The 27,756-nt window shown below is 36.9% G+C and overlaps 2 protein-coding genes across 7 annotated transcripts in view; one reads left to right on the top strand and one right to left on the bottom strand.

Annotated features, from left to right (window-relative positions):
- Positions 1-537, bottom strand: part of LOC120635225 — a 30,774-nt gene extending 30,237 nt beyond the window's left edge. For all 4 annotated transcript variants that reach the window (XM_039906175.1, XM_039906178.1, XM_039906179.1 and 1 more), the window contains exon 1: positions 394-537. The gene's annotated coding sequence lies outside the window, so the exon portion shown is untranslated. The remainder of the gene's footprint in view (positions 1-393) is intronic.
- Positions 538-4,628: 4,091 nt separating this feature from the next.
- On the top strand, positions 4,629-26,103 carry LOC120635224 (zinc finger protein 699-like). Of its 3 annotated transcripts, none has more exons than XM_039906172.1 (14): positions 4,629-4,865; positions 6,130-6,798; positions 7,616-7,852; positions 8,583-8,712; positions 13,794-13,861; positions 14,391-14,742; positions 15,445-15,710; positions 16,954-17,047; positions 18,322-18,454; positions 19,622-19,789; positions 20,643-20,758; positions 21,353-21,448; positions 22,221-22,365; positions 22,988-26,103. In XM_039906172.1, exons 2-14 carry the CDS (start codon positions 6,138-6,140, stop codon positions 23,387-23,389), a joined length of 2,868 nt encoding a protein of 955 aa, XP_039762106.1. In that variant the 5' UTR covers positions 4,629-4,865; positions 6,130-6,137; the 3' UTR covers positions 23,390-26,103. The 3 variants fall into 3 exon arrangements, with proteins under 3 accessions (XP_039762106.1, XP_039762107.1, XP_039762108.1); XM_039906173.1 differs by lacking the exon at positions 4,629-4,865 and adding an exon at positions 4,878-5,001; XM_039906174.1 differs by lacking the exon at positions 4,629-4,865 and adding an exon at positions 5,755-5,811.
- Positions 26,104-27,756: the final 1,653 nt, after the last annotated feature.

Raw genomic sequence — 27,756 nt, 5'->3', positions numbered from 1 at the left:
AAGCAAGGTCGCTGCCCACTGCGCCGTTCGTTCGTATCGTTCAGTGTTATGAACAGGTCAATTTACGATTTAGGAGGTCTTGAATTCGATTTCCGTATCGAGCAATTAGTAAATTGCAAGTATTGGGTCTTTTTTGCAAGAAATTCTCAGTACCACCCTCGGTCCACCTCTGTGCTTTGCAGAGCATGTAAAGCCTCGGCCCAGGTTATTATCCTTAAAACAATAACGGAATGTGACACCATATCAACCCGCCAACCCGCTTTGAAGACAGGTGATGGGTACAAGTCATAAATCTCTTTCATTCATTAGAGTCTGTTCGCAGCGAAGGAGAATAGTGGGATGGAGATGATGATGATGAGTAAATTCAGTTAATAAAATTAATACTTCATTTACCTTCACGGAAGAGCGCCCAAGCCGGCCATTCTTTATTAATTAGGTATTTGAATTTCGAACGAAAACAGATTATTCAGAACAATGGAACAAGCAAACACAAACAAAACCAAATAAAAACTATAATCAAACACACGTTATCAATTAAAAAATCGCCTATTTTTTATAATGAACTGAATGTATTTCTAAGATAATACTGTTTTTTTTTTAATTATTTTTAAACAAAGAAAATGTTTTTTTTTTAGTTCTAATCTGCGAACGCAGCCGTACACCACGCGCTTTCCCGCGCAACTATTTGTCAAAGTGGATTGGACTTTATTAGATAAAAGTCTTAGGCAACAACAATCATAATTGAAATATACTCTATTTCGATTTCAAAGAGCTTGTTTTGCATTGACGACTATCAACATTTTAACCCTTTCATAAACAAAGTATGTTATTATATATACAGACTAAGCAAAAAGAACTTTAAGTTGATGAGCTATAAGGTTTAATTTACAATAAATAGTGTGGTAATATAGAAGCGATACAAAGAAACCTTCGCAATCAAACCAGTTTAACAAGTTTTAAGTAATATCTTAATTTAAAAAGTGCGTGTTATAACTTAATTATTCCAGCCCTATAAAGTTCAAAAAGTAGTTTAAAACTAAATACCAAAAACAGCTTCCTTTAGGTAATTAATATAATATAAAAAAACAGTGTTTAATGGCGACAGTTCTCATAGAGAGATAAACTATTTAAAAATAAGTAAAGTTATCGTACAGAATTATATTCTGTGCCAAAAATCAATTTTCTTTTTTAAAAAAATTGCGGAAACGGCTTCATTCGCGTTATTGTAATTTATTTAAAGCGAATGTTACTTCAGTTATAAGTATTTACATATAACGGTTAATTGACGCAGCGTAGGTATGTAGGTAAAACAGCTGGTTAGTATTTTTTCTTCTTATTTTTTAACAGAATTATAAAAGTCTTTCCAGTTTACACAATCTTTCCTGAATATAATATTATTATGGAAGTATACACATAGATTTCACATTTAAACTGCAGAGTTAATGAATATAGATAGCAAAAAATTAAACAAAATATTTTAATATGCCGCACGTGTTTAAGAAAACACATATATTTTTAAGCATAGACAAAAAAGGGGTTTTTGGCTCGATTTTTTAAACTGGTTCGTCTTCTTGGTACATAAAAAGACAGTATAGGTTTATAGCTTCCTGTGTTTATTGTATATTATTTATCAACTAGTCTGTTGTATTTTAATAGGTCCCTCGATACTATAATTTAAAAAGGCCACCAGGGTCGCTGCTAAACTTGTTTTCAAACCATTTATTGTCATTGAAAATTGTATTTTGCTAAACGGTTTTATCCAAAGACGAAGTTTTTATTGCTTTCCTTAAAACATTGTGGCTGGGACCGATTTATCTGAATTTGGAAGACTCCTTTTGATTTATCTTATATCTTTAAACGAGCAATTCTTGTATATATATATAAATGGAATCTCGGAATCGGCTCCAACGATTTTCATGAAATTTAGTATACAGGGGGTTTGGGGGGCGATAAATCGATCTAGCTAGGAGTCATTTATATTGTAATCTCGGAATCATTTATATTGGACATACGAATATTTTTTTAAGTCGACTCATTCGTGGATGAAGTCGCGCGGGTCCGCTAGTTGATTTTAAGATTACAAACTCATTCTTGAACCCACCGCGTCGTATCCCGCCTCCTTCGTAGCGTAATGTAACAAAATATAAAAATATGTATCCTGTAACTGGAAAAATAACGCTTTCTCATAAATAAACTTTCATCCCCTATTTAATTCCTTTTGGGGGTGTAAATCGTGTAACATTAACGAACCATTTTAATAAAATAAAATTAATGCCAATTTAATAAGTATTATTTAGGTAACTTGAAAAATTATAGATTTTCATACAAACTATAATCGTCTATGGGGATTCCCGTTGTTACTTTCATCCCCTATTTAACCATGGGGGTAAAATTTAAAAAAACCTATTTAAAGGTTATCAAATACAAACCGATTTTTTAAAAACATAGTATTTTTTCTTACTACGACAAAACACACATCGCGGATCGCCGTCTAGCCCGAAAGTACCTAAGCGTAGCTTAGATATGGACACTAACAATCCTGATTGATATTTTTATGAAAATAATAGACATTAATGCTACTAACATACAGATAAACACTCGGACATTGAAAAACATTTATGTTCATCACTCAAACATTTTCCAGTTGGGGGAATCGAATCCGCGGCCTTGGACTCAGAAAGCAAGGCAAAATTTTACTAAACTATGGACAAAATAAATAAAAATATAAAAACTAGGTCTTTGTTAATTAGACAATAATTTGTAGTATTAAGTTTTACAGAACGAAAACACGGAGGTAAGTTAAAAATTTCCCCGAGGTATATAAAATAGTTATTCTTTTATCTTTTTTGTGTCATTGGTTGTTGACTCAAAAAGGATATGAGAACAATGGGGCTTGACAAAGGTGCTAAAGTTCAAATAATGTACACAATTACACAGTAGGTACCTATGGAGGGTAGAGGTAAGGAGAGTCATCTGTGTATATGAAAAAGTGTCGTCAAAATGTATTAAATTAGGATGGCGCCACATTTGCATCAGGGTAACTCTTAAAAGAAGCGCAAAGTATAAATATTGTTAGAGTAGGCTTGAATAATAAACAAGGAAGTAAGGTTATATTTACCACAATATTTTGTACAACGTAAGTTGTTGAAATTCTCAATAATTAACTACTTTAGTCGATAATGACATTAAATTTTTTAACTCGGCATACTTCAATTCATCTACGATTGCTACATTCATACCATACCCTGTGCATCCACCAGCGCCATTGTGGAGGATTTTTGAACTGTTATTTAGCGCAACAACTGGACACTTTTTCAACTTTTTTCCCATATAAGATGACTCTCCTTACCTCTACCCTTCATAGTAGTACCTAATGTGTAATTGTGTACCTACCTACTAGGTACAATACCTTCTTGCATATTATACTGATATAGTTACGTCTAAAAGTATGCCAAATAAAGCCTAGATTCATATTCAGTCAAGACTTTACGACGCGATTTCCCTGCTTCATATTTAAAATACTCAAAAATTATTGCCAGAAACTCAAATTGACAGAACTAACCCAAAATTATTTTTCTCAAATCCAAGACTGTGTATCATGTTGTTGCTCCATTAAAAAAAAAATCGAGTCTTAAGGTACTATTTATGTATTATTATAATTTAGGAATAAAAAGGAGGAGAAAATATGATTACTATATTAATATTAATCTAGATTATATTTTTCTTTATTTAAGCATCAAACGGAACGCATTCTAAAGTTTGACGTTTATGACGTTCAATTCGTTCATTGCCATATTGGAAAGATTACCCCATATTGGTCTAACTCTCCACCGCGCTGCGCCGTTTCGTACGATCTTACCAGACAAAGCTGAGATGTGCAGCATATTATGTAGTGTGAAGTATCCATACTGAATAGGCACGTACAACATGAATGCCTCTGAGTGCACCCAACTTAGACCGCATAATTGCTTTCCATCAGGCATAATATTTGTCAAGCGCATAGATAGCTAGTATAAAAAAGGCCTGTCTGTTTGTTTGTTTATTTATCTATTTGCTACCTGTGTTTGGATGAACTGGTTCAACCAGCATCAATCATGATATCCCGCAGTTTGCATCCTGGAGATGCCCTTAGGGTACCTTTTTGATCCTCGTAAATCTCGTTCTCCGGGGATCTTGCTTTTTGGCATTGATGCTGTCAATGGCTAAATAGACAGATAATAGGCACACACCTACTGAACAACAGATGTGAGGAAAATTGTTCTACACCTTTATTTTCACTTTATTCAGAGTTCAAATAACTTTTGAAAAAATAAAAACATCAAATGTAGCTTTTTGAAATGTATTAATTTAAAAACGCCTCCAAAGACTACGATTTTCATGTGCAAGACAGTTAAGAAGTAACGAACAACCCGTTTTATACAATATATATTTTACTGCCGTAACCTGAGTTTCTTTATATCTTTTGCAAAGTTAGTGCAGGTTAACTGTATGTGAAAACTTGGGCTTTAGAATCGGTTTACAGTAAATCAGTTAAACAATGGAAAAATACGAAAGCCTGTAATTATATTAAACGCGCTCAAATAGGGTAAAGTAATTTTCAATTATGGCAACATTAAAAATGACTTCCATTGGGGTTCAGTCACGCGAGAAAAAAATGTGAAATAAAATTTCGTAAATCGCCGTTTAACAAAGTAAATAAACTTTAACAAGTCGAAATACTAATGTTTAGTGCACGGGCAAGGTGTTACAATTATTACAAAGGTGTTGAAAGTTAAGTTTTGGTGGTAAAATGTTGTTTTTTTATCGCTTATAATTTCATGTTGATAAAAAACTGCTTTTTTACGACGGCTGCCGACCAGTTGAAGGTGGGCACTCATTTTTTCTAGTATTGATTATTTTTTTGTCCTCGCACGGTATGAAGCGGCCCGTATCTCATTATTGGAGAAGCAAAAGTTATGATTTCTTCATATTTTTATTCAAAATTAACGTTTATTCCTTAGAGTAAGTTGTTTTTTAGTATTATTTAAAGGATTTTCGTAGTAATAGATGAAAGGAACATGTTTTAAGTCACAAAACAGTGCAAAAAAGTATGTAAAGTGCTAGTTTTCGTAAGGAAATTCTATACTGAACCACTGATATAATGTTGACAACTTTTATCCCTTAAGGTGGATACACACTAAACTAATGTCGAAAAATGTATTCACTGCTAATAGAATTCAGAATCAATTCTTTATTATTGGTTACATCTGTAGGAGTGTTGTCAAGCTATAGTTTCATTGTACTTTTCAAGGTCATTTTGGGATTTTTATTTTTTTCGTACTGTATGTTATACGCTGATCGATTCAGTAACTTTTTGTATACAAGTGCATAGAATTTTCGGTAGACATAAAAGGTACAATAAGTTAGTAATTGTGAGAACAATTATTGAATATGGAAGCCGGTCAGCATACTTCCATCTCAGAATAGAAATATACCATCTGGGAAGATCACAGTTGAATCCTTTACAGTCTATGGATATGACAAGATCCTAATGAGGAGAAGCAGGCAAGAAACTTAGCAGTTTCTCTTATCAAACATCAATTTGACAATCATTTCTCTACAACAACAATTGATTAGGAAATTCATCAATATTGTAGTAAATTTTATTTAATGTGTTTTAATATATTGCTTAAACTTATGCAAACCGAAGGAAGTAAATAATCAATGAAAATGACTTTTTCGTTAGGATGCAAATGAATCTGGAAATAAACCTGGAGGATAACTCGGTCTCAGTCATAAAAGCTACAATTTAGATCCTAGAGCAGCTACTAGGTAGGTAGTAGGTACTAGGTAGCAGGTATTTTAGGAGATTCTTATAAGTATAGGATGTGACAAGTACAAAAGTGTGTAGAGGGTCAAATTGTATTTCGCTTTTGTGGACTTAGCTGTTAGGTTATACCCCAACCGACAGAGTAAATCTCTTGGTTTGGGTATTTACTAAAGCTTAAAAATTATGGGATGTTATTTAATGTGTTTTCAAATAAACATTTATATCGTTCAAACTTTTTACGAGTATAATATTTACATTAATGTCAGATTTTCGGTTTAACAATTTAAATTACCCATTAATTTTTGGCTTGATTATTTCAGATTTCAAAATGAATAATCACATGGCCCCGGATATTGATCCACTTAGTACTTACAATTTAAATAATTATCCCAATTTGGAGAATTTTGGAAACAGTATAATACCGTTTGGGAATACATATCCATATTCTGTTAAGGTGGAGGACTATGCCAATCCAAACTTTTATAATCCACCACCACAAGCGGTTCCACCGAAATGTGCACAAGATGTAGTTAACGAAAGTAGTAGTTTAAATAATAGCATAGCAGATACAACCAACGGAGGTTACCCTCCGGATCAGACACAAATAACGGAAACAGATCACAACAACGAAATTACAAATAACCAAGATAATACAGAGGAGGAAGACATAAAACCGGATATCTCATTGAGTGCACTAAGTAAAAAAATTAAAAAGGAAAGGAGTAAATATTTTTCAGAAAAAATTACAGAAAAAGATTTCAAATTCTACGGATGCTCGGTATGTAATATCAACTTCAAGGAATTGCAGGAGCTCGATAATCATGTTATAATACACAAAGATAGAATAACTAGCTACGATTTGAGAATCAAAAATCAGATTAAGAAAAAAAAGATGAGAAAGGAGTTAAAGAAGAGTAAGAAGTTAAAAAAGAATGTCAAAGCGGAACCGGAAATGGAGATTGAAATTAAACCTGAAGATGGATACATAGGTAAATAATAATTGTATATTTGAAGTTGAATTAAGTATTTAATGTCCCATTAATAATTGACTCATTGACTCATTAAAAAATATTGCACAGCCTAATAAACCAATAAAAAAGTCAGAAAATGTCATGAAAATTAGTTGTCATCCTTTATAAAGAGAGTAGAAAGAGCAAAACCCATGTTTAAAGGGTAGAAGGGAAAAGGGCAATTAAATTTTCTATGAAAGTCCTGTTGATTTTGCGTGTAAAAAAATTTTGTGTGATTAAATTAAAGCAGGAGAATATGGATGGTTTAATTTATAATTTCTTCATTCTCTTTTCTTCACACCAAACAGATCTTCGGCAATGTAACCTCAACGCACTCTTTGCTCCGAAACCAGACCATCCTCAGGAGATGTTGTGTTTACAATGAATAATTGTTAAGATGTTTATTTTTAAGTTAAATTTAATTTTTATTGTATACAGATTTGTTATGAATAACACAAATTAAGCAGTAAATTTTTATATACCTGTTGCAATAGAAATCTCTACTAGACTAACTCATGGGTCAAATAATTTAAGATTGTTACAATATTTTTGTTCAACTCATTATGTTGGTAGTGCTTTCCGATAAACTCATTATAACTCTTCTTTTCTCCTTTCTTATATAGCTGTAACGCAAGGATCTCTCAATTTTTTGTTAGTTACACTAACAAAAATTTGAGAGATCCTTGCTTTAAAACCATCTTTGAAACTTGTACAGCTTGTACATCTTTGAAACTTGTGAGACAAGCAACATTTCAGGTTGACAATATTTTAAAAATATTTTTCTAATATTTTACAGGTAACGAGAAGGCTACTGACTTCGTTAACAATACAGAATCAGATAACCAGAGTTCTAAGGAGAATAATGGAGAGAAGAGCAAAAATATAGAAACTAAAACAACGGATGGCAACGCATTGTCTCAAATTAGCAATAAGCAAGAGCTGATGAACCTACAAAAGATATACAAATGCTTCGCATGCCAGAAGCAGTTCACACTGAGCTATTATCTGAAACTGCACGTCAGGTCTCATACAGGTGAAAATTAAGGTTAATTAATGCGGGGACAGTTCAAATTCAAATTCAAAATCTTTTTACTCATGTAGGCCTATCACAGGCACTTGTGAAGCGTTCATAGCAAATTCGCGGACTATAGCAAATGAAGCTTAATTTTCATAATATACTAGCGGGTAAGCCCACTTCGCCGGGCTAGATTTTGCTTTATTTTATTTAAACAATAAACTTGCATCATTAAATTTTAAATTTTAAGTCTCACAATATATTAAATCATTTATTTCTCTCCATATTCATTCTCTTCTATTCTCTTCTCGAGCGGGTGAAGATTATTATCTACACCCATGTACACCCAACAATAGAATATCATCATAGTAAATAAAAGCTGTATTTGACAGTTTGACAGTTCAAAAATAGGAGTGCTCCGATCGTCACCAAACTTTACAGGATCACTCGCCAGGTCAATCCGGAGATTCCCTGAAAGTTTCATTGAAATCGGTCCAGCCGTTTCGGAGCCTATACGGAACATACCCCACACACTTTCTCTTTTATATGTATAATATATTATAGATTTTCGCAAAGTAAAGCCTGCTTCTATCCAATATCCAACAAAATAGTGTTTTTTTTTTGTTTAAATCAGAAATTGCGTGATATTTGCCGAGACCCACACCCCCTCTCTCCAACGTAAGATTAGATGAGATTTGAATCCCCCCCCCCACTAAACCTTACTTATTGTATGAACGCCCCCTTACAGATGAGAAACCCTACACGTGCGCGCAGTGCGGGCAGACGTTCATCACAGCAAGCAAGCTGGGGAGGCATAACAAGAGGTTCCACCTCGCCATACGGTACCAGTGCCGGATATGCTACAAGTACTTCTCCAGGTATGTCACACATCATCAGCATCCGTGATGCGGAACCAATAAGTAGCCTTAATACTCGCTCGCAATCGAAGAGTCGTAAAATGGATCTTATTGCTATTGTATTAAAGTTCAATTTGCCTACAATTTTAAGCTAGGACTTATGACGTTTAAAAACATAGACGTGCCGCTAAGCCATTTAGTGTTCCGTTGCGATGTCGCGTAGATACCGATTAGGGGTATGACTATCGTACCTCCCGACAGGTTAGCCCCATAACATCTTAGACTGCATCGTCACTTACCACCAGGTGAGATTGCAGTCAAGGGCGAACTTGTAGTGGAATAAAAAAAAAAAAAGAGCAAGAGCTAAGGATTTGCGACTTTACAGCAATTACAATAAGGTCCATTTTGCTTTGACGATACAGAGTTTGTTGCGACTCTTTAATCGGTCTTACTACTTAAACTTATTCGATCGCGTGTAAGTTAACTTCGTCTTGTATGGTGTCAAAAGAACGCCATCTAGTGCCAATACGGTTTCCTAGTATTTTTACTAGATGGCGCTTTACTTTACCATACAAATCGCAGTTAACATACACGCGATCGATTAAGTAAGCGTAGGTAGAAAAATTGCACTCGGCATCTGTCATTCTGAATTTGCTCCCTAGATTAGCTCGCTCCCGATTAAAGAGTCGCAACAAAGCGAAATGGACCTAAAAACAATTGAGTTAGAGTCGCAAATCCTTTGCTCTAGCTCTTTTTTTTTATTCTTTTTTTATTTATTTTAAAATATACAACGTGTTACATAATTATGAAATACTGTTGAAGGATGCATAAGTTTATTTCATAAGGAATCACGTTGTAGAAATATTAAATCAAAAGAAGCATATGTATTTATTTTTACATACAAACAAATTCAAAACGTGCTTACTTATGACAACCCTATTGAAGATAAAAGACCGACACGCGCATAGTACCTACGCTACGCGACGCGTAAGGGCTGTATCTGATTTATATCAGTAAAAACTACAACAGTGGATTACTCAAAAAACTATACATAATGTACCTCTGAATTTAACTAGAAAATGGCTCAAAAAGGCCTCGAAAGTCTCATCCGTGAGCTGCAAAAAACAGTGGTTTGTTTGTCACAAAAAGTTGATAGCTTGGAAACCAAAGTTAGTGAACAAAACGCTTTAATTACGAGTCAGTTAAAAGTGATTACTCAGTTGAAGTGTTATACGAAGACATTACCAAACATCGTCCAATCGTCGCCAGATGTTTCGGGCAATAAAGCGCTGCAGCGCCCCGTTCGACAAGCGCGTCTAAAAACGAGAGTAGAAGAAACCGCTGTAACGCGCTCAAATGCAACGGCTGGATCAACGCGTCGGACAAGCATCGTCGAGTCATACGCAAGTGTGGCCATACAACCAGCGGGATCACAAACCAAACCGACCCCGGCATCTTCTGCTCATCATCCAAATCAAATTTCAACTGCGTCATCAACAGAGGTGAAAAAAGTAGAGGACCTCGAGACAGTAATTGATGGGGATTGGCAAAAAGTAAGCAAACCTTCGAGAAAAAATCGCCAAAGGGCGGTTATAAGAGGCAGCGGCGCGTTCGACTGCGACCTACAAACTGTGGAAAGAGTAAAGAAAATTCACGCATGTTACTTTAAACCAGATACTAGTGAAGAAGCTCTAAAATCTTACATGGAGAAAAAAAACCCTTGCAATGGATATGAAGTAAAAAAATTGACACTTAAGCATAATTACTATGCTTCATTTATGATAATAGTACCAAATAGTAAGATTGAATACTTTATGAGTGCTGCTAACTGGCCGGCACGTACTGAAGTAAGTGAGTGGTTTCGACGAGGCGCCGGGCGCGCCGTGCGGCCGCTCAAAGAACGCGCGTTGCGTGGCCCCGCTGACCCAGAAACGGACATCGGCGTGGAAGAATAAATGCGAAAGAACTACCCGCAACACTCGTTTAGTGATTTGTCAGCAAAATATACAATCGTTAAATAATAAAACAAAGATGCTCGAAGTGTTATTAAATAAGGACTTTGAATGTGATGTCTTAGCATTAACGGAACATTGGTTAACAGGTGATCAATTACAATGTATTTATATAGAAAATTACGTTCTAGTGTCTAGTTTCTGCCGCAGTAATGTACTACACGGCGGATCGTGCCTTTTTCTAAAAAATAATTGCAAAGCCATTGAAAACATTGATATATGTAAATTGTCTGTAGAAAGATGCTGCGAGATATCCGCGGCTAACTTAATAGACTTTAACTTGTTAATTGTGTGTATATATAGATCAAATTTGACAAAACCGAAAGACTTCTTTGTAGCTTTTGAAAGACTTCTCGACAAAATATATGACTCTAAGTTTGATTGTATTATAGTAGGAGATATGAATATAGATTGCTTAACTACTAATGTAGCCTCAAAACAACTCTATGACACTTTGCGATGTCATAATTTCAGGAATATCGTTGATTTTCCTACACGAGAGTCATGTTTCTCATCTACTTCGTTAGACCACGTTTACACGAACAGTTTCTCTGGCTGTATTGCATCAACAGCTATTGCTACCAATCTAAGTGACCACTACGGCATTCGTGTAGAAATAATAAGCAGTGGCCCACAGTTGTCGTTGCCGGTCCAAGCGGTGCGAAGATATAACGATACAGCTAAGCAAAATTTTGTTGCAGCGATTGAAAGTGTAGACTGGGACTGTCTTTTCACGCAAAGAAAATCAGCTGAGGGCCTAGCAACCTCAATAATTAATATAATAATAACCAAAATTGACATAAGTTTCCCTGAAAGAAAAACTGTTTGCAGGATACCAAAGAAATCATGGGTGACGAGCGAAATTATTAACCTAAATGTGATTTTGTTCACGATGACATACCTAACAACTAAATTCCCTAACAACACTTTGCTACAAAAAAAAACTAGAAAAATTCTCTACACTCTATAATAGCAGGTTAACTCAAGCAAGATCTAAGTACTATGACAACATGGTCGTACAAAGCTCGAATACTACTAAAAAAATGTGGCGTATAGTAAATTGTGAAACAGGTAAAACGAACAGACCGCGACAAGAATTTGTAGATATACTAAAGAATATTGATGGCTGCGAATTCGAGTCCAAGCTTGAGCTTGTCAATTATCTCAACGCACAATTTATTAATGCAGCCTCCGAGTGCGGACTGCTTTCCCCCAATATTGACCTCTCGAGAATGAGTTTAGCCAACGCTCTACCGAGTGCTGATAGATCCTTGCGTTTTCGTCCTTTCACGGCCTTGGAAATATTTACCATCATAAACACAAAGGTTGCCAATAAACCAACCAAGGATATTTACGAAATCTCAACCAACCTTCTTATATCTATAGCGTTCATAATATGCCTCCCGTTGCAAATATTATTTAATAGATGCTTACGGGAAGGTGTTTATCCCAAGCCACTAAAAGAGGTTAAAGTATGTCCCCTATACAAAGGAAAAGGTAGTAAAACGGACCCAAGGTGCTACCGACCGATAGCAATAATCCCTGCGGTGGCTAAAATATTAGAAAATGGATTGACCACACGGATAACGGAGTTTCTAAACGTAACGAATGCACTCTCAGACCGGCAATATGCGTATCGCGCGGGACGCTCAACCACTATGATGGTACGCGAGGTAGTACAAAAGGTATTGGAAGCTCGAGAGAGGAAGAACGAGGTCGCAGTCCTCTTCTGCGACCTCTCAAAAGCATTTGACGTTGCGGATCATAACATCTTAAAAATGAAGTTACAGCACTATGGAATAGATGGTCCCGCTTTGGACCTACTAGTTGACTTTCTTTCAGAGAGAAAACAAACAGTTGTAAGTAAAGCCGGATCGTTAAAATCAATGAGCCAAACCGCATACAATGGCATTCCACAAGGATCGTCTCTGTCGAACCTTGCATTCACGCTGCTGCTGAATGACCTCCCACTCGGTATAGAAAATTGTGAAATTTATATGTATGCATGACGTAGCAATTCTAATAACAGCATTAACGTTAGATGACCTTGAAAATAAATTAAACAGAACGGCTGAACTTACTTTTAAATGGTTTCTGACAAATGGTCTAGCCCTCAACATCACAAAGACACAGTTTATGCAATTTAATCTAGCCGGTCGGAAGCGTCGGTGCCTGTCTGTTTCCATTCAAGCCCAAAAAGTTGAGCAGGTCGATAAAGCTACTTTTTTGGGCTTCCAGATAGATCAAGGCTTAAAATGGAATTTGCATATCGACAAATTATGTGGCAAAATTTCTACAGCTTGTTTCGCTCTAAAGCGCGTTACACATACTTTGTCAGCAGAGGCAACGTATGCTTGCTACTTTGCTTCTGTTCAAAGCCTTCTTCAGTATGGAATTGATTTGTGGGGACGCGGTGCCGATTGGGAACGCGTCTTTAAATTGCAGAAGCGGGCAGTCAGGATACTTGCTCACGTATCGCAAGACACCCCAGCTCGACCCTACTTTATTAAACTAGGTATTTTAACGCTGCCTTGCCTACTCATTTATAATGTAGCAGTATACGTAGAGCAGCACAGAAACGAGTTTGACAAAAGGAGTCATTGTTACTTACGATACCCTCATAGACTTCTATCCAAATATCACAGCCTTAAAAAAGCTACAAAGACTGTAGCAGGCATGGGCCCAGAAGTTTTCAATAGGATACCAGGTAGCATAAGAGATGCACCAAATAATAATTTATTTAGGAAAAAACTGAAGACTTGGCTTGTCGAGAAGGCTTTCTACAGTTATAATGAATTCTTGGATGGTAAAATATTGTGAAGATTGACTTTACTTATTTGTTATTATAGAATAATATTATAATGAATTTATAAAATTACAATATACATTTGCATGAGACAATTTATTATTGAATAATTACTTTGTGACGTATAATATTAATATTTATGAATAAATGACTATTGACTATTGACTATTGACTATTGAAGCCTGTGAAGTATTATTTCGGTTTCCATTTACACATCGTATAGTTAACTTATCTTTATCAATTTCAAGCGCTAGAATTAAAACTATAAAAAAATTTAATTTCAGATTTGAGTTCCTTACTCGACATTTTGATAAGAAGCATCCCGATGACAAGTTAGAAGGCGAACCGTATGGTGAGTTTATGTTCATATATCTTATATATCTGTTATATATATATATGTTATTTTAACTGTTACATTATTTCCTTTTCTCTTTTTGATAATGTTCTTTATTTTGGATTTGGAAGTTTAACAGTATTATTTAAATATTTGCTTTTGTAAATCAAATGTCTGTCAAGTTTCCGCTATTTAAAAATAATAATTTTGATTGGTCGTAAGTATATGTCATATACTCCACGCTTCGTGACTTATACCATTGCAACATTCTATAATATTCAATGACAAGGTTATATTGACATGTGCTGATGTAACCTTCAATTTTCTACTGTCAATTATTCTATTTAACAAATGGAAATATTCATAAAACATGAAAGTGATATTAATGAATTTAAATAGAATATGAAATGAAATAGTGAATATTAAATGAAATGGCGGAGTCCCAGGAACATTTTACTCTTTCATCAATAAATAATAATAAAGGTAGAGGTTACATGCACATACTTTTTTTTCAAGGTCATATTATCATGCAACTCATCTTTTTCAGATTTCAACGCAATACTACCATACCTAAAAGAATTGGAGGAGCAGCTGCGAGAGAAGACTGAGAAAGAGAAAGCTGAATCCAAACCGGAAGACCCCTGGGCTAACTGCTGGGAGGTTGCCAAGGACGAGCCAGATGAAGTCAAAGAGGAAGTCAAAGAGAACATAGAGCATGTCGAACAGGTTGAGCCGGTGACTGTTACCATAGAGGAGGTGAAAATCGATATAGAACGGATTGATGTGAAGGTCGAGGAGGTGGATGAGAAAGAGATGGGAGGAGACATACACGACGATGATGATGATAATGACAGAGACGGTGATGTCAAAGACGAGAGTGATCAGATGAAGGACGAGAAGTGAGTTATCAATACGTTTTAAACCATGTTTTTATCAAGTGAAAGCTGAATTATCACGAAGTTACCAAGATTTGCTTTTGAGTGTGGAAATACTTGAACATCAGAGTAAAATGTATCTAATTTGTTATTGTTATAAAGCTCATATTTGCCTACAATTCTTTAGCGCGGGCTTTTGATGTAATGTTTGTTAAACATTAATCAGAAGTACAGGACTTGCGGCTCTAAAACGAGTGCAATTAGGTCCATTTTACTTTGACGATACAGAGTTTGATATGCGAGGACGTATCCCCGATTGCGAGCGTTCAAACCTTGTACTAAGGTAATTTGTTTGTCCACGGATAAATTGTAATTTAGCACAATTTTTTTTCTACTACAAGTTAACATTGACAGCTATCTCACCTGGTGGTAAGTGTAGCATGCTAACCTGTTATGGCAGTTATGGTAAAGCTAGAGATAGGCATCGCACCGCGTCTTTGTCGGTAGTGTGGTAGCTAGACACGACGAATATCCAGAAAGTAGAAATTCTCAAATTGCACCTGCCGGAAATCGAATCCGAGACAGCGCACGCCTGCGTCAAGTCGTCAAAAAGGATTCGTTTTTGATATGTCAGTTTAGTTCAATTCATAGATTCGTGTACAACGGTTTCAGTAACAGTCTAACAAAGTTTGCATTATTTGTTTAAAACTCCTTTTTCGTCTCCAGCATGTCAGACGACGACTATTTTCCCTCCAACACGTGGGCGTCGTCCCCCAAGCTGGAAGAGCCGATATCCCCCAAGAAGGCCAAGGCGGAGGACCGGGTGAAGTGTCCGGTGTGCGAGAAGAAGTTCAGCACGGCGTCGTACATGCGCATCCACACGCGCACGCACACCGGCGAGAAGCCCTTCAAGTGCTACGTGTGCGACATGGGCTTCATCACTTCCAGCAAGATGCACCGGCACGTCCTCACGCACCCGGAGTCCTGGGCAGGTATGTCCCCCCCCACAGTATATAAGATATTTCAACCCCCTACCCGCTCCAGACATTACAATTACCCGGACATTATGTCGATTCGTTTATTAATTGCCTCCATGAACAAACAATGGGTGCGGATGTAAAAGTGGCAGTGGGTGTGACTGTGACTGTATTGCGGGCTCTTCCTATGGCAGGTTACGTGTGGAATCCACCTAGCTTTAATTTAACGAATGTTGTTCGTTACTGAAAGTTCACCTCACAATAATAATAGTGGTAACATCCACTCCCACTGCTACACCCACTGCCACTCCCACACACACATCCACTGCACTCCCACAGACACATCCACTGCCACACCCACGGCCACACCCACAGACACATCCACTGCCACACCCACTGCCACTCCCACTGACACACCCACAGACACATCCACTGCACTCCCACTGCCACACCCACATCCACTCCCACAGACACATTCACTGCCACACCCACAATCACTCCCACAGACACATCCACTGCCATATCCACTGCCATTCACACAGACACACCCACAGACACATCTACTGCCACATCCACTCCCACTGCCACTCCCACTGCCACACCCACTGACACTCCCACTACCACTCCCACTGCTACACCCACTGACACTCCCACTGCCACACCCACTGACACTCCCACTCCCACACCCACTGACACTGCCACACCCACTGCCATTCACACAGACACACCCACTGACACTCCCACTCCCACACCCACTGACACTGCCACACCCACTGCCATTCACACAGACACACCCACAGACACATCTACTGCCACATCCACTCCCACTGCCACTCCCACTGCCACACCCACTGACACTCCCACTGCCACACCCACTGACACTCCCACTCCCACACCCACTGACACTGCCACACCCACTGCCACTCCCACTGCCACACCCACTGCCACTCCCACAGACACATCTTCTGCCATACCCACATCCAATCCCACAGACACATCCACTGCTACTCCCACAGACACATCCACTGCCATACCCACTGCCAATGCCACACCCACAAACACACCCACTGCCACACCCACTGCCACTCCCACTGCCAGGCCAACATCCACTCCTGATTTAAAAAATTCGCATTGATAAATTTATATCCCAATATAAATTTTTAAAGTCAAGCAATAATAAAGCCTAATAATAGAAGATTGTGGGAAAAAAAGTGCGTGTATGGCAGGAAACCTCACATTTCCACCCTCCTTTTTTCAGATGATGACGTCAAAGAGGAGAAAGAAGACGAGGGGGTAAAAGTCAAAGCCGAAGATGGCAAGAGTGATGCGGACGACAAGAAAGCCAAGAAGAAGTGAGTTGCGGATATTTTAAACCCCTTAAAAAAATGCGGTGGTATAAGTTTGACGTATTTGTGTGTGTCTGTCTGTGGCATCGTATCTCTCGAACGGATGAAACGATTTTGTTTTTTTAGCTGTGTTTATTTATTTTGTGGAAACATATACTACCATAATTTTATCCCATGTTAGTTTGATGAAAATCGGTCCAAGATGAACGTCGCATGTAAAAATATTAAATCAAAAGAAGAATATTTATTGTTCCATACAAACGAATGCAAAACATTCTAAGTGCTTACTTATGACCACCCTATTGAAGATAAAAGACCGACACGCGCATAGTACCTACGCTACGCGACGCGTACCTTATGAAGTGACAGGAGTCACATGATTTTAATTTTGCATGTGATGTTAGGGCTGTATCTCATTTCTTTCAGTAAAAACTATGGCAGTGGTTTACTCAAAAAACATAGCGTTTCGGTTTCACAGATAAGTCTCAGGGACAGTACATAATGTACCTCTAAAGCATGTGAAGTATTATTTCGGTTTTCATTTACACGTTGTATATTCGCAAAAAAAGTCAAAATGTAGTCTTCTGTCAGCGTTTTTTATTATTTATTTTGTCTACCAAGAAAACGATAAATAAATTACTTACACACAATGATATCTATATATGTATTTATGTATTATTGATATATAGGTATAAATTAATGATGGCCGATTGGCGCAGTGGGCAGCGACCCTGCTTTCTGAGTCAATGGCCGTGGGTTCGATTCCAACAACTGGAAAATGTTTGTGTGATGAACATGAATGTTTTGCAGTGTCTGGGTGTTTATATGTATTTTATAAGTATTTATGTATATTATTCATTAAAAAAATATTCATCAGTTATTTTAGTACCCATAACACAAGCTACGCTTAATTTGGGACTAGATGGCGATGTGTGTATTGTCGTAGTATATTTATTTATTTTTTATTTTATTTATTAATTATCAGTATTTATGTATAATATTGTGTTGTAGTTTAATTAAATAACTACAACACTATTGTGTCGGCATATATATATATATATATATATAGGCATATCTGTATATATATATATATATATATATATGTTTTAATATACCTACTCATGTATATATGCAAATATATATGTATCACCTACATTTCTTCTGTTGCCTGAAAGGGATCGCTGTGTAGCAATAAAGCTGCCAAATTAAACTCGATTTTTAAAAAATCCAATATTTTTGTATGGTGTGCTACGAAAGTGTATTCATTCATTCATTTACAGGTTAAGAATGAAGAAGGCGCTGGCGAAGTTCTCCAAGAAGTCCCGACCCTCGGAGAAGAAGAGGCTGTATCAGAAGAGGCCGCACGCCTGCGAGTACTGCCAGAAGAGATTCCTACACTTGGAGACATTGCAGGTGAGTCCCACGGTCGGGCAAACGATTATTTAAAGGGTAACCGTACTTTTTTTTTTATTCCACTACCACTATGACTAAATAAAAAAAATAAAAACATATACTGTGACAATACACATAGCCACCTAGCCCCAAAGTAAGCGTAGCTTGTGTTATGGGTACTAAGATGAATATTTTTATGAATAATGTTCATAAATACTTATAATATACATATAAACACCCAGACACTGAAAAACATTCGTGTTCATCACACAAATATTTTCCAGTTGTGGGAATCGAACCCACGGCCTTGTACTCAGAGAGCAGGGTCGCTGTACGCTGGGCCACTCGGCCGTCAAGCCTGAAATAAATTATTATTGTTACTATTATTGCTACTATTCTATAATTTATTGATTTTCATTTTTTTTATATTGTTATCAATGCTTACAAAAACAAAAAACACTATTAAAAATTTATAAGAAAAAAATTGAATTATTATTATTATTATTACTACAAGTAAGCCTTTGACTGCAGTCACACCTGGCCGTAGCCCACCACGTTGGCCCAGTGCGGATTGGTGGGCTAAAGTGCAAGTATGTGTAGGACATGTATAGTGCGAGTATGAAAATTAACTATATTGAAATTATACTTCTTTTGGCGCGTTAGGGAAAGATGGTGTGAGTAAATTTCTGCGATGCGCGCGCACACCGTCACAAAAAACTGACACCATTAAGTTAGCGATAGTCAAAATTTTAGTTTTTTAAAAAAGGTTTGACAGTTGACTTTCCATAATTCAAACAACACCTTTTTTTTATTATTATAGATAAAATTTTTTAAGAGATTTTATCTTGTTACGCCAAAGAAGCATAACTTCTAACGCGTGTACATAAGTACACACACGTCTGTTTTTTACATCTGGTAGCCAAATTCATGAGGAAGGCAGGCGGGCGAGTCGACGCGGTGTGTCTGTGTATATTTGATAGCATAACTGTTCTGATGGGAGGCTTCGGACATGGCTAGTTACCACCCGACCGATGTTCCGTAGAAACCGATTATGGGTACCTATGACTACAATACTCCCTAACAGGTAAGCCCGCAACCATCTTAGACTGCATCATCACTTACCATTAGGAGTGATTGCAGAGCAAAAAAAAATAAGAGCAATATAAGAGACATTTTTTTTTTCGCCAGGTGCATAAGAAGAGTCACGAGGGCGAGAGCGTGGTGTACAAGTGCACGTTCTGCCTCGCCGAGCACGCGGACGATGCGGCCCGCCGCGCGCACGAGGCGTCGCATGGCGGGCCCAAGCCCTACCTGTGCACCATCTGCGGCCGCGGCTACAAGAAGCGGGAGACCATGGTGAGACGGAACAAATGAAATATCTGCTTTAAAACAGTTGGAAATGCTACTTTTCGTGTCCGTTGGTTTTTTTGCACTAGTGCTTTTCATTTTTCACTTTAATAAAAAAATTATATATATACAACGTGTAAATGAAAACCGAAATAATACTTCACAGGCTTTGGAGGTACATTATGTACTGTCTCTGTCACTTATCTGTGAAACCGAAACGATAATAGTTTTTGAGTAAACCACTGCCATTGTTTTTACTAAAAGAAAGGCCTACAGATACAGCGCTAACATCGCATGCAAAATTAAAATCAAGTGTCTCCTGACACTTTATTATGTACGCGCTGCGTAGCGTAGGCACTATGCGCGTGTCGGTCTTTTATCTTCAGTAGGGTTGACATAAGTGAAATTTAAAAACGCTTCGAATTAGTTTGTATGGAAAAATAAATATGCTTCTTTCGATTTAATATTTTCCTTATGAGATTTACTTATGCATCCTACAATATTATTTCGTAATTCTGTTACACGTTGTATATATATATATATATATATATATTATTAAAGACCTGAAGCTAATATAAATAAAAAAATAAACTGATTGAACACAACATTTGTTATATTAATTATTTGCAAGATTTAATAGATCAAATGATTATAGTAAATTCCTAACACGTCTGTACGCTCCGACCGTCCGAGCGAAAGTGAGCGATGGCGCCCTGAGTCTCGGTGGTGTTGGCCACGCCCCCTTGCTTTGCAGCAGTTTCGTAACAATATATATTTGTGTAATTAAATAAATCTGCATTGCACAACGTATGAATACAATTCAAAGAAGTGTCGCTTCAGTAACGCAACGGCCCGTCCGCAGATCTACCACCGCAAGAACCACCGGCCCGACCGCGAGTACATCTGCGACATCTGCACCAAGAGCTTCAACGCGCAGTGCAAGCTCCAGCGCCACATCGTGAGCCACCGCACGCAGCGGTGAGCACCGACAGACCGACATGCAAGCATGCAGACAGACAGACAAACAGATATACAGGCAGACAGACTGACAGACAGACTGACAGACAGACTGACAGACAGACAGACATACATGGAGATAGAGTGACAGACTGACATACAGACAGAATGACAGACAGATTTATAGACATGCAGACATATAGACAGACAGACAGACAGACAGATACACAGACATGTTGGCAGACAGACAGACAGACATGGAGATAGACAGGCAGACAGACATACAGATAGACTGACTGACTGACATGCAGACAGACAGACAGACTGACAGACAGACTGACATGGAAAAATGCATACTGACAGACAGACAGACATATAGACAGACTAATAGACAGGCATGCAGACAGACTGACAGACAGACACGCAGACCGTCAACGCTTATTTAGTTTTCTACCAACTGCTTCTCCGGGCTTCAAAATGTATTGTATGTTTCGGATGGATATATACGAACGGAAAAACTTTCCCTAATATTTGTATTGATAGCACCGGACTTGTTCTATGATGATGATGTGATGATGTGATGATGGCGGGTGCTGACGGCTGTCTGTCCGCCAGGTTCGTGCTGCGCTACGAGTGCCCGGTGTGCGCGCACATGTTCCACACCAAGTACCACGTGCAGATGCATCTCGCCACGCACCAGAAGGAGGGCCTGTGAGTACACGCACACACTGCACTCAGCGCACACATACAGAACTAACACTAAACCTCGCATGATTATACATATGTTAATATGGAACTGAGATATTTTATAACAGCACTGAACGGAGGTGTAATATAAAGATAACACACTAAACTGATTTTTAATATAAAGAACTAACACTAAACTGGCATTTTTATAGAGAAATAACATCAAACTGAGCCTTTTTATACATAAATAATATCGATCTGAGCATTTATATAAAAGAAACACACTGAACTGAGCTCTGATATAGAGGACCAACAATGATAAATAAAAAATGAGCATTTTTATACTAAACTACTCAACTGAGCTAATATATACATAACATAATAAATACTTAGTATATATGTAAAATAAAAACGAACTGAAAATTAAAAAAAAAAAGACAGAACCACTAGTTGGTGGTTTTGTAGTGAGACAAAAAAAAACGTGAAATTTGAGGAAAACCGCAACGAGATCTTGGTAATATATCTATCTTTATCTAATATCTTTAAGTAAAAATTATAGCAGTGGTTTCAGAAACTATAGCGTTTCGGTTTCACAGATAAGTCTCAGAGACAGTACATAATGTACCTCTAAAGACTGTGAAGTATTATTTCGGTTTTAATTTACATGTTGTACGAGTATATACAGAATAAGTTATAAATTGAGCATTAATGTACAAAATAACACCAAACTGAAAATAACAGATAGACAGACTTTTAGTGGATTTAAAAAAAAAAACCTGAAATTTGTGTGTTCCAGTATTCAAGAGGAAAACCGCAACGAGATCTTGGCGATGGTGTTGCAGAACGCGCGCAAGATACCCAAGACTGCCGACGCGCCCGCCTCGCTCACCGACGTGGTGCCGGCGGACGAGCGCAGCCGCGTGTGCAACATATGCGGCGAGGTGGGCTCCTCACCCATACTCAATAGACTCTAACGGCCCACTGCTGATGTTAACGCACCCGACTCCGTTTGCCTATAATCAACTGGCTGTCATTATGTTATGTGTGTTTGTAGTGACGATGCAGTTTAAGATGAGAAGAAAAAAATATGGTAGCGGGCTAACCTGCTAGGGAGTATAGCAGTAAAATTTAACCGATATACCCCAATCGGTTTCTACGCGAGATCATACCGGTGCACTAAATCGCTTAGCGGCACGTCTTTGACGGTAGGGTGGTAACTAGCCACGGCCGAAGCCGCACACCAGACCAAAAATCATCATCATATCAACCTATTACGTTGAGAAGGGTTTAAGGCCGTAGTCCACCACGCTGGCCCAGTGCGGATTGGTGGACTCTGCACACCTTTCAGAACATTGTGGAGAACTCTCAGGCATGCGGGTTTCCTCACGATGTTTTCCTTCACCGTCGAAGCAAGTGATATTTTAATTACTTAAAACGAACATAACTAAGAAAACTTAGGAGGAACTCGGCCTCCAGAATTTGACGTTGAAGTCCTACCCACTGGGAACTAAATAAATTTATAATTCAATCTCTCGTTTTGAATATAATTTTTTATTTTCAAAGGTATTCCAACACTTCTACTATTTGGAGGAGCATCTCAAGAGCCACGGCTCGAAGATCGCTATAGAAGACAGCGAGAAGGCCGAGGAGAAAAAACATGTATGCACAGTGTGCAACAAAGGCTTCAAGCTACACTACTACCTCAAACTCCACAGCTTCACGCACACAAAAGAGAAGCCCTTCATATGCCAGCAGTGTGGCAAGGGTTTTATAACTCGGGGTAAGCTGAAGCGACACATAGAAACGCATACGGGCTTGAAGAAATACCAGTGCCACATCTGCTACAAGTTCTTTACGAGGCCAAGCTACCTCAGGATTCATGTGAGAACGATACACGGCACTCAAGACTACAATTTCAGGGTCGACAAGACTTGGAACCAGTTCGGGACGGAATACACCGCGTAAAACGTTAATTTTCTGATCGTTTAACAATTTAACGTTGGTGTTAAATTTTCAGAAATGTGACTTTTTTTGACTGTTGAAATGTGTATTGTTATTTTTTATGGTGTCAATTTGAAATGCGCAGCATCAAATATCTATAAGTAAAGTATTTTATTCTCTAACACCATATGTGTAATGAGTAAATGTTGAGTCAACTTTTTACTAGTACTATTTTCTACTTACTGTTACTCATTCGATCGCATTCGATTCTATCCCGTAATAGTTAACTACGATCTGTATGGGAACTACTAGTATGAAACAGTATTGTCATTAGATGGCGCTCAATAAATCGTAGTTGATATTGGATAGAAGCAATTGTCCGGTCGGCCGAGGGGACTCACTATATAATCACTACACATATTGAGCTTGAGTAATACTAGTGAGTGGCCTGTGAAAACACCCATAGAATCATAATATAAATTGTACAAGACCAAATTACGTAAGAATCCGTATTATAATTTTAGAATGGAATCTGTTTGGAGCAGACTTCGAAAGTTGATTTCCGAATATTCAACATCGGTGTTAATTTATCAGAAATTCCATGTAAATTGTCGACAAGCAATCATAAAGGCAATATGGAATATTAAACTATTTAGCCCAATTCGCGAAGACGAGACAAACGGTTGAAGAATTTCTGAAAATTTAACATTTGCGTTATTTTTGTCTAATATCTAAAATAGCAAAGAGAAATCCGATTTAATTATAATTTTAAAATGTAATGATTTCGGTTCGCGGAAGTTATCAAATACAAAATTAAGGTTTTCTAAAATGAACTGTGCATACTTTAGGAAACTAGTGATAATACATTTTGTAATGCACTAAAAATGTACAGAAAATATGAAATATAAATATTAAGGTGCCTCTGAAATTAATATTTTTGAAAAAATTAATAAGTCGTAGTTTATAATGAAATTGTTTTGATTAGAAGTTTAAAGAAAAGTTACCTCATTTTAAAAATGATTTTACACAAAACGGTTATGGCGAAATTACACTGTAATATATTTTTATGTACTTAATCAAATAAATGTTACGGGGCAAAGTCGGATCTACCTCTGGGCATAGTTCATAACGTTATACCCGGGTCTCTCTTGCTTCACTGGACTCGCTTCCTTGACATAAACTGTTATCCTACTTCCTACTAATATTATAAATGTGAAATTGTGGATGTTTGTTACTCAATCACTCCAAAACGGCTGAACAGATTTGGATAAAATTTTGCATGCTTGTAGCCTTTGACATGGAACAGAACAAAGGCTGCCTTTTATCCCGATCCCTTTAATAGTTCCCGAGGGAAAATTGAAAATTGTTTTCAAGCTGCGGGTAGACAGCTTTGAAATTTGGTGTGTATGTAACCTATGCTATGGAAAAGGACATGTACTTTCTATACCTATTATATTTTTACACTCCTTCAAATAATTGCAATGCAATTGTGGCGCCCACAGAACAGGGTTTTTTATTTTCCTAGTCAGGTTTTATAAATGAAAATTGCCTTTTATAAGCGAATTGGAATAAATAAATGTTTGACTTTGACTTTTGGGCATATGTGAATATGAAAAAACTAAACTGGACTGGGAAGTAAAATATATGTTACTATTTTAAGATTATATGTTTGTTATTTAACTTTTTTAAGAACATTTATTGATTCCATCAAACTGCCCTGTTACTCTGCCCAGGGTTTGCCAAAGTAGACTTTGCCCAACTTCGCCCTTTAACATAAAAAATTGAAAATTACCTACTTAATACGTAACCAGTAAAATCATGAATTTCTTTTTCTTATCAATGGTAAGTATTATTTTTTTCGGTTTAGGGAAAAATATGGTGGGGTTTTTGCTTTTTTTTTTAATAATTTCTGTATGTATATTTAGCTTAATTTTTTTCTAAATGGATTGTAAATAATAAACAAATTAAGATTATTATTTTTAGTATTGTTTGTTATAGTGGTGGAGTGTTACTATATTAATTGGAAAAGTACTGTGTACTTTAGTGTGAGTACATTGTACTGGAGATAACTTATATATTAATATACTTGTTTTGAAATATTAATTTTGGAAAAAAAATCTCTTTTATTCTATTAAATTTCAAGTTGAATGAATGTCAATTATAAAAAAAAAGTGTTTAGTCGAACGCAAATTCGGTCTTGTGAAAAACAAATTAATCTATATTTCGGGGGTAAAAAGTGCCCTGTGCCATTCCAGACTATAATTTATCAGCATTAAAGTCCCACTGCTCGGCACAGGCGTCTCGCATAGGCAAGACGGTTATAGAGTAAAGACCCAACACGCTATTCCAATTCGGTTTGGTGGGTTTTTAGTGATTATATTCACGTGTTAGTGATAATAACCATGACACGTGCTCCCCGAAGCAAGCCAGCCAGCCTCCGGGCTGGTACCGACTTTTTTTTACAGTAATACTGTTTGTGCCACTCTGGAATCGAACCTAGGGGCCTTGTTATTCTAAGTAGACCAAGGAGACAGTTAAGACCTCAAATACCTTTGTCGAAGTTTTGTAACTTGCAGGTTTTATACTGTAGAGGTACTTTTATTAAACCGCCTTGACCGATTGCGTCGAAAGCGGTAATGTGTTGTAGAAATAAGAATTCGCTAGTTAATTTCGGTTGTTGTTGATTTTGTAAAAAGGCGGTGAATATATATTATATGGAATAAATAAATTAAGTTTTACATCCGGTGTTTTATTCAATGACTAAGGAGGGAGGGCCTGTTTTGCCAAAAAAAAAATGTGTGTGCGTGTAACCTTTACGTGCGATTGAAGTAAAACTTATATTATTATTTATTGATGAAAGAGTGAAATGTTCCTGGGACTCCGCCATTTCATTTAATATTCACTATTTCATTTCATATTCTATTTAAATTCATTAATATCACTTTTACATTTAATTAATATTTACATTTGTTGAATAGTTGTGTAGTATAAAATGTCGCATTCGTCAGAAAATTTATTACTAATTTTTTTATTACAAAAGTAATAAATAGGTAGGTACCTAAGTGGAGTATAAGACATATACTTACGACCAATCCAAATTATTATTTTTAAATAGCGCAAACTACACAGACGTCTGACGTAAGCGTAACTTCCGTCAGAAAAAAGATCTGAGTTACTCCCTAGTCGCGCCTAAAAAAGTTTTACTTCGAAAGTAATTTCACTTTAAAAATAATTTCTGTTTTGTTTCTAGTATTTTGAATTTCATATATAAAAAAAAAAAATAGGAAAACGGTTGACCAAAAGGCCATCCCTGCAACTTCCAGCTCAAAAGTCTGATAGAAGTATCATAGAGCAATATTTTCCGGATTTTAACTTAAATTTAAAAATTTAGAAAAGTATTTTCATAAAATATAGGGAATCATTCGCATGTCACAAGAAACACTTTTTGCGAACGAATCTATTATTTTGGACGGGTGTAGTGGCGATCAATTTTATTTTGTAAGTTTATAAGTTTTTCGAATTGATCAGTGTATTTGTTTAACAGCATAACAATTTGTTTATGCAAAAAAATATTTTTTTAATTGCTATAACTTTTGAAAGAATCATCCGAGTCTCACGTGGTTGGCGGCATTCGACGCAGCTTATTGAGTCCTATGAAGAATTCTAGATCATAAATCATTCAGACGAAAATTTTCAAAACTATTCTAACAAAACACTTTTCGGAATTTTTCGTTTTAGATATCTCTCGAACGGATAAACCGAACCGGACCGGCGATCGACGGGTTTATCAACCTTAAGAGCTGGCTAGTTTTTGGGATCGATCGTGGAACTGTTTTAAAGTTATTATAAAAAAAAACAGTTTCAAAATTTATATTTTTGAGATTTCTCGGAATCTATTGGTCCGAACCGATCTCGAAATTATAGAAAGTCTAAGTTTAGTGAAGCCCTTTCGAATGCCGCGAATCGCAATCCAATCGATCAAGCCGTTCAAAGTTATGAGAGGTTTACATAAATAGACACACACAAACACACACACAAACACAAACACACACACACACACACATACATACATACATACATACAGACATGATGACAGCATCGCGGGAATAGTCAGGAAAGCTTTCTGGGACAGAAAGCTTATTAGCTGAATAGTCAGGAAAGCTTTCCTGACTATTCCCGCGATAGTCAAAACATCAACATCTGATGAAAACTCGATTTTCGAAAAACGGGGTGAAAGCAATAACTTCCCAACCTTTGAAAATTTTTAATTTTCCTAGCGGGAAGTTAATATTAACGCTAAAAAGTATCGTCAAAAAATGTTGGTGTTCAAAAGACGGGTAAGAAGAAAAGAACAATAGTTACGTTGATTATTTATTTTTACAAACGATTAC

The sequence above is a fragment of the Pararge aegeria genome, chromosome 26, assembly GCF_905163445.1.
Source record: "Pararge aegeria chromosome 26, ilParAegt1.1, whole genome shotgun sequence".
Lineage (NCBI taxonomy): Eukaryota > Metazoa > Arthropoda > Insecta > Lepidoptera > Nymphalidae > Pararge > Pararge aegeria.
The sequence above is the reverse complement of the archived record's forward strand: the minus strand, read 5'-3'. Positions and strand labels throughout refer to the sequence as shown.